The sequence below is a fragment of the Cebus imitator genome, unplaced genomic scaffold (assembly GCF_001604975.1).
Source record: "Cebus imitator isolate Cc_AM_T3 unplaced genomic scaffold, Cebus_imitator-1.0 Scaffold441, whole genome shotgun sequence".
Taxonomy (NCBI): Eukaryota; Metazoa; Chordata; class Mammalia; order Primates; family Cebidae; genus Cebus; species Cebus imitator.
In genome coordinates this window covers 1,210,437-1,218,489 of record NW_016107756.1, presented here as the reverse complement: position 1 = coordinate 1,218,489, position 8,053 = coordinate 1,210,437, and the positions used below count along the sequence as shown (strand labels likewise).

General features: G+C 42.9%; 1 protein-coding gene across 4 annotated transcripts in view; it reads left to right on the top strand.

Annotated features, from left to right (window-relative positions):
• Positions 1–8,053, top strand: part of VPS53 (VPS53 subunit of GARP complex) — a 181,608-nt gene that overhangs the window by 116,780 nt on the left and 56,775 nt on the right. For all 4 annotated transcript variants that reach the window (XM_017510590.2, XM_037732101.1, XM_037732100.1 and 1 more), the window contains one exon: positions 3,455–3,549. In XM_017510590.2, the coding sequence (XP_017366079.1) occupies positions 3,455–3,549 (95 nt within the window). The remainder of the gene's footprint in view (positions 1–3,454; positions 3,550–8,053) is intronic.

Genomic DNA, 8,053 nt, shown 5'->3' with positions numbered 1-8,053 from the left:
GATCCAACCCTTCCATCTCCCAGCTTCCTCCAGGGGACAGTTAACATACTATAGTGCATCACCAAACCAGGAAGTGGATCCAACCCTTCCATCTCTCAGCCTTCTCCAGGGGGAAAGTTAACGTACTATAGTGCATCATCAAACCAGGAAGTGGATCCAGACCCCTTCCCATCTCCCAGCTTCCTCCGGGGACAGTTAATAATGTCAAATGAAGAGAAAAGTTACAACGAGCTTGTAAATATCTTTCTTCTGGATTCAGCAACTGTTAACATTTTCCTATGTAACTATCATTTCCTCCCTACTCCCTCCACCTTTAGAACAATTTGTAAGTTCACTCATTTACCATAGATCAAAATCAGAAAATTTTACATCAGTACAGTAATATTATCTAATCTATAGACTTTTTAAGTCTATATACTTATCTATAGGCATTTTAAGTCTACAGATTAGATAGACATATAGATTATTAGATAGACATATAGATTAGATGGACTTATAGATTAGATAATCTATAGACATTTTAAGTCATTTTTCATAATGTAGCCGTTTCAAAGTGATAAAATATTGTCCGTAGTTGGGAAAGTACACATAAATTAGTAAGTCTGTAAAAATACAAAATATACCTGTTCAAAATAAAAAAAAAAAGAAAAAACAAAAGCAGAAAATATACATGTTGATTTTTTTAAATGACAACATTCTGTATTATGTAAATTTCCATGTGTAATTACCAGAAGTTATCCTGCAGAATGTGAATTTTCTTCAAAAGAAGAAAAAAATTAAAAAATAACTATAATACCTATAATTATTATTTAATTAATAAAAAGATACCTGCTAGTAGTAGCCATGTTTTCCGAATCTAAAACCATAATATCTGGTCTTACAGAGTCAGACAAATCAAATTACATTTTTCTATTCACTTAAATCATCATTTGGAATCAGTAATAAAAAATAGATACTGACTTGGAAAAAAAAGGACAAATGGGTGAGGACCACTCCTCACAGTCCTCATCCTCCATCATAGAGCCTTCATCTCAAACTAATGGAAGTGCAGAAAAACTCCCAGGACATCTGCACTAGCGTGGAATTCTAGATCCAGCAGATTCAAGTCCAGTCAGCCAGTCTTGCGTGGCCCCTGAGGCCCTGTGGGGGTCTTACTCTGAGGCCTGACTGTGGCAGTGGCTTCCAGATGATAAGAGTAAACAGTGGAGATGGTATTTATTCTTAGGAAGGACCAGAGTTTCTAGAAACCTTGCAAAAAATTAAAGACGTTGAACTCTTGGAAGGTGGAAAGGGAGGAGGGGCTGAGTACTAGGTTGAGTGAGTGTGTCTAAAGTTGACATTAAATTTTTGGTCATTTTTTTACAGATCAGTTTTTACAGTTGTTTTTAGCTATTGCAGTGTGTTATTTTAAAAAAACAGAAATAGGTAATTACCATTTTTGCCTGTCATTGGGGCTTAGCTCTTCCAGTATGTATTAAAATATATAAGCAGTTCAAGAGGTAGATCTTATGTTAAGTATTTTTACCACAAGTAATAATAACAACAACTAAAGGGGTGGGAGGGAGCTTGGGGAGGTGGTAGATACACATGGCCTTGGTGGTGGTGAGGGGTTCATGGGTGTTTACTTATTCTCAAACTCGTTAGGATACAGGTATTGATCGACTTATGACCTATACAACTTATGACCATTCGACTTTACGACCACAATTGCTAGCCACGACTGCTCCGCGTCTGGCAGCGCAAACGTTGCCCAGCTGGGCGTACAATAGTGTGGACCAGCTTCCGCCAACACTACCATCTCCGCGTGCATATAGCCTACTCAACTTATGACCAAATCGTGTTACGACCCGTCTGTCGGAACCAATCGTGGTCGTAAGTCGAGCACTGGCTGTATATACATTAAATATGTTGGCCTTTTAAAGTGTCAGTCATACCTCAGTAAAGTGGGGTTAAAAAAATAAGATCTGAGTAGTTCAATTTAACCAGTATGTTGTGGGTGCAGTTTCCATACACACTATATTCTAGTACCAGCCCCAGCAAGGTGTGTTTGCCTCAGGGTCATTTCGTGGCCATTTGGCAATAGACAGAATTGACATTTTTTAGGAATAGAAAGTAACATGTAGGAAAATCTTTGCTTACTTTTTAATTTGGAAAGGAATTAAGTAGCACATAGAGTTTTAAAATATTTGGCTGTCATATGACTTCTTTATCAGTGGCTTCCAAGTAACAATCTGGGAACCAGTGCTGGTCTAGTGTTACAGTGGCCTAAAGCAAAAAAAAAAAAAAAAAAGTAGACAGTATAGTCTGCCTGCCTGCTTCCCTCCCTCTGTGTGTGTCTCTATCTCTTTCTCTCTCTCTCCCCTCTCTTTCTGTCCTTTTCCAGAAAGTACTGCCTATATGTTGCTATTTTATTCTTATAAGATTTGGGACATAAAATACTTTTTTCTGGCTGGGCACGATGCCTCATGCCTGTAATCCCAGCACTTTGAGAGGCCAAGGCAGGTGGATCGCTTGAGGCCAGGAGTTCGAGACCAGCCAGGCCAACATGGCAAAACCCATCTCTACTTAAAAGACCAAAGTTAGCTGGCCGTAGTGGCACGTACCTGTAATCCCAGCTACTTAGGAGGCTCAGACACAAGAATCACTTAAGTCCAGAGGCACAGGTTGCAGTGAGCTGAGATGGCGCCACTGGACTTTAGCCTGAGCTACAGAGGGAGACTCTGTCTCAAAAAAACAAACCTATATATTTTTTTAGGAACTTGTGGTAAGAATAGAAAGTAGCAAAATAAAGGTAACAACCCTCTATTGGCTCTCCACCCTTCTTTTTGTTACATTTTCTTACTGATGAAATTCAAAACCTTCTGGGAACCATTGCAGGAAAATCATGATACAATAGAAAGAGTTGTAGAGTAAGAAAAGCAGACTTCTACATATGTCTTGGGGCAGGTTAGAGAGCCTCTGAGTCCTCATTTCTTGTGGTATAAGTAGTAGGGATACCTACATGAAGGGTTATTGTGAGGAACAGGTGATGTATTCGTTGGTATCAAAGTGGTTGGCCTATAGTAACAATCAGTAAGTGGAGGCTGTCAAAAATTGGATTGCGTGAAAGCACTTTATGAGTTCTAAAGCAGTATACAAGTACAAGGTGCTGTTATTAGCCAGGATGTAAATTCTGGAAAACACCAGTCAGATAGATGATGACCAGCTCCAGATTCAAAATGCGTATGTTATCAGAGTAACACTAAGTCTTCCACCGTCCACAGCAAGCCAGTGATGCTAACAGAGCTGGTGTTTTGTTCACCTACTGGGGTGAATCGTGAAGCCGACGTTTTCCCACTTCAATTACGTCAAGTACCCTTGTATTTTGAACTTTGAAATGATGTTTTTTAAAAAAATTCTTGAACATTTGCAAAGACCACTCAAGTATTGGGTTTATTTTTCTTTGTTTTTACAGCCAAAGAAGCCCAAAGCCCCAGACAATCCATTTCATGGCATCGTTTCCAAGTGCTTCGAGCCTCATCTCTATGTGTACATCGAATCCCAGGATAAGTAAGTTAGGGGCATGCGCTGTTTTCTGCCTGCATTTCTCGCGCCCAGGTCATGACTGGGTCTTAGAAGCGCACAGCTCCTTTCAGAGGCTGAAGGAGGGACGTGGCATGCCTGTGACCCTCCCCAGAAACCCATTGGGGATATTTTTACATCTTTTGAAGGTTATCATGAATTGTGTCTATAAACCTCAGGGCCTGAGTTTGCCCCTGATAAGGTCCCTATGGGTCCCAACACCTGCTTCCCACATGGATGTGGAGCCCTGACATACGTCAGCCTACAAAGCTTTACAGTGTCAGGCACTGGGTATTAAAGTCTAATCCCTCATGTTTATGTTTTCAAGTGTAATTTAGCCTTAGAAGAAGTTACCAAAATAGGACAAAAAATTCTCACATGCCCTCCGAAGAGAATGTTAACATCTTACATAACAACCACAGGTACCCAAATCAAGAAGGTAACACTGTCCCATTGAGGTCTCTTTTTCTGGTCCAGGACCCCGTAATCATGCATTTAGTTGTCAGATTTCTTTGGTCTTATCTCTTTTAATCTTGAGTAGTTCCTCATCTTTTCTTTTTTTTCTTTCCTTTTTTCTTCTTTTCTTTTTTTTTTTTTTTNTTTTTTCCCTTCCCTTTCCTTTTTCTTCTTTTCTCTTCTTTTTTTTTGAGACAGGGTCTCACTGTGTCCCCAAGGCTGGAGTGCGGTGGTGAGTGGTAAGATCACGACTTATTGTATCCTCCATCTTCTGGACTCAAGCAGTCCTCCCAGCTGTCTCCCAGGTAGCTGGGACTAAGGTGCACACTGCCACGCCTGGTTAATATTTCTATTTTTAGTAGAGTTGAGGTGTCCCTGTGTTGGCCAGGATGGTCTCAAATGATCCACCCACCTCAGCCTCCCAAAGTGTTGGGATTACAGGCATGAGCCACACTGCCTGGCCATTCTTCACCTTTTCTTTGTCTTTCATGACCTCAGTGCATACTGGCCAGGTATTTTGTACAGTGTCCTCAGTTTTCTTTTTTTCTTGATTAAATCCATTTTGGTCAAGAATACCATGAAAGTGTCATTGTATCCTCAGTGCATTGTGTCAGCAGGCACATCACATTGGTTTGTCCCGTTGTTGCTTTATTATTGCTTTAAGTGGTACCTGGTAACTTTCTTCACTGTGAAGTTACAGTTTTTCTCCTGGTAATTAATAAGTATGTTATGGGATGATACTGTCTGAATGTCCTGCGCTCATCAAACTTTTGCACACTCATTCGCATCCCTTGATGATTCATTCTGACCTGAAATATTGTTTCTTTAACATTTGCCAAATGTTGATTGTCTATTTTCATTATTTCTTCTACACTTACTAATTGGAGTTCTACTATATGGAAGAATTTTTCCTCTTCCCCATTTGTTTATTAGTATGAACTCGTGGATTCTGATTTTATTCTATGGATCAGCTATATAGTATTATATATTATCTACACCATATTGCTTTTCACGTGACTGGGTGCGGTGGGCCACACCTGTAATCCCAGCACTTTGGGAGGCCAAGGTAGGAGAAGCTCTTGAGCCCAAGATTTGGAGACCAGCCTGGGGAACATAGTGAAACCGCATCTCTACAAATAACTTTTTAAATTAGCCAAGTGTAGTGGTGCATACCTGTAGTCCAGCTACTTGAGAGGCTGAGGTGGGAAAAGCACTGGAGCCCAGGAGAAGGAGGCTGCAATGAGCCATTACTGTGCCACTGCACTCTAGCCTGGGGGACAGAGGCCTTGTCTCAAAATAAATAAATAAATAAATAACTAGCAAAATATAGTATATGCTTTTTACAAGCTTATAGCCTGCAAAGATTTTCATGAAGCATCTTGCCGCAGCCAGGTTTCTTCCCTCCCACCCTCTTTTTAAAAAAATCCTAAAGACTCCAGACTAACAGCCGAAGAGTGTCTTTGTGTTCCAGTGTCCGTTGTTTGTGTGAGGGGCCTTCGCCAAGGAGGAAGACTTCTCCTCGTCCCTGAGTCTTTGTCCACAACCAGAGTCACTCTTGAAGGCCCTTCCATGTTGGAAGGCAGGTTTTGGAAAGGTCAGAATTCTGGAGCAGGCCAAGATGGCTAGAGACAGACTGGCGTGGGCTCCCAGAGGAAGCCTTGTAGTCTAAAGAATGCACTTCGGAGGGACCAGAAGGTGGCTCACCCCAGGAGCATCGCAGAGCTGTGCAAACGTCCTGAGGGAATTTCTCTGGGAATGCATTTGGGTCCTGATTGCATTCCCCCCAACCTTTACAATGCTTCTATCATGGGTTAGCAGATTCCTATTTTCAGACATCTTTCGGGTAAACCATAAGATTAAGAGAATGTTTCAGGTGGAAACACCACATGGAACAATATGATTCACCTGCTTGATTGTATATACTGCTTCTGTGCTTTTCATGCCCAGTTACAAAGTGCTTCATATTAAAATCTCAGAAAATGAACTTGCCCAGTAGCTTCTCCATCGTCAGATGCAAGTCTCCTCACCAGCCCCCCCAGAAAAAGTTGCCTTGCCATCAGTTGCCTTGCAAAGGCCCAGTGGTGCCTCGCTCTCCACCCAGTGGGCCCGTATCCAGCAGCCACACGGAGGGACAGAGGTGACTACTGCCACTGCTCTGTCCCTGAGAGCACCCTGCCCTCCGCACTCACAAAGTTTCCCTCCAGGAAGTTACTGAGACGCCCCTGAGGAGCAGGAACAAGGATTGATTATTTGCCTATTGGAGTCACAGGGCTTCAAGCAACACCCCCAGATGACTGTTTTCAACCAAAGCCCCATTTCTCTTAACCCAAGTTTTTAGTTTTAAAAGGCTTAAAAAGCCGGGCACATTGGCTCATGCCTTAATCCCAGCACTTTGGGATTACAGGCCGAGGCAGACGGTTTATGAGGTCAAGAAGTCGAGACCATCTTGGCTGACACAGTGAAACCCCATCTCTACTAAAAACACAAAAAATTAGCCGGGTGTGGTGGGTCAAACCCACAGTCCCAGCAACTCGGGAGGCTGAGGCAGGAGAATTACTTGAACTAGGGAGGCAGAGGTTGCAGTGAGCCGTGGTCGCACCAGTGCACTCCAGACTGGGTGACAGAGAGAGACTCTGTCTAAAAAAAAAAAAAAAAAAAAAAGGCTTAAAAGTTACTGGGTCCAGGGTTTATTTGTTTATTTTTGAGACAGGGTCTCACTGTGTCACCCAGGATGGAGTACAGAAAGGCATGATTAGGACTCATTGTAGCCTCAACCTCCCAAGGTTTCAGCAATCCTTCCACCTCAGCCTCTCAAGTAGCTAGGACTACAGGCACACATTACCACACCCGGCTAATTTTTGTATTTTTTGTAGAAATGCAGTTTCACCATGTTACCCAAGCTGGTCTTTAACTCCTGGGCTCAAGCAGTCTGCCCACCTCCACCTCCCATTGTGCTGGGATTACAGGCGTGAGCCACCATGTCCAGCCAAGGTCCGGGGTTTAAAGCACATGTCAGAGATAGCCACATCCTTTCCCAAAACCTACCTGGTCTAAAGGGTCCTTTTTCTGAATCATTGTAATTCTGGCTTCCACTCTTCACATGGCCTTGATTTATATAAAATATATTTTGTTCAGGATACTTTTGGCAAAGAACCAGACCTCCCTTCCTTGGGGGCTCTCCATTTTCCTATGAAAAATGAAGTGCTGGCCGCTTCTGCTGTTTGGCCTCACTGGGATGTTTCTGCAGCTCTAGGGAAGTAGCAGAAACTGCACAGGCCGTGCTGCTGCTGCTCCAGAATAAACAGCAAGGACTGGAAGTAGAAAATAGAGTTTAAAGAACTCCATGGGGGAGGAGGCAGGAGGTGGGTGGTCACTAGCAGATTTTGGGGGGAGGAGGGAGGAGGTGGGGTGGTCACTAGCAGGTTGGAGGGAGGCAGGAGCAGGTTGGGTAAAGCTGTCCTTATGTGCTCTAAATGGCTTTCTCTGGTTATTTACGTGCAAAGAGGAGGTTAGTGTGTCCTCTGCTCTCAGGACGTAGTGATTCCCTTCAGCTGATGCTTGCAGGTGACTTCGTAGGCACTTTCTGCACTCCATTCTGCGGCCTCCATCAGGGAAGCTACTGGTGACTCCCTATCTGCCCATTCTCCTAAGTTCCCTCTAATAACTTATGTTAGAATAGAACCTGTGCTTTTCTAGAGCCTAGCGTCCGTCTGTAAACGAGTTATCATTGTTTATTTTGAATTAATTTCAAGCTTACGGAAGAATTATAAGAATTATACATAGAGCACTTGTATAGCCTTGATCCAGATTCCTCATTAATGGTCATCTCCCGACACCCACATAATGCACAAACCCTACATGCTTTTTTCTTTTCTTTTTTCTTCCTTTCCCTTCCCTTCCCTTTCCTTCCCCTTTCTTTCCCCTTCCTTTTCCCATACTCTTCCCTTCCCATTCCCTTTCCTTCCCCTTTCCCTTCCCTTCCCCTTCCTTTTTCCATTCCCCTTCCCCTCCCCCTCCATTCCCTTCCCTTCCCCTT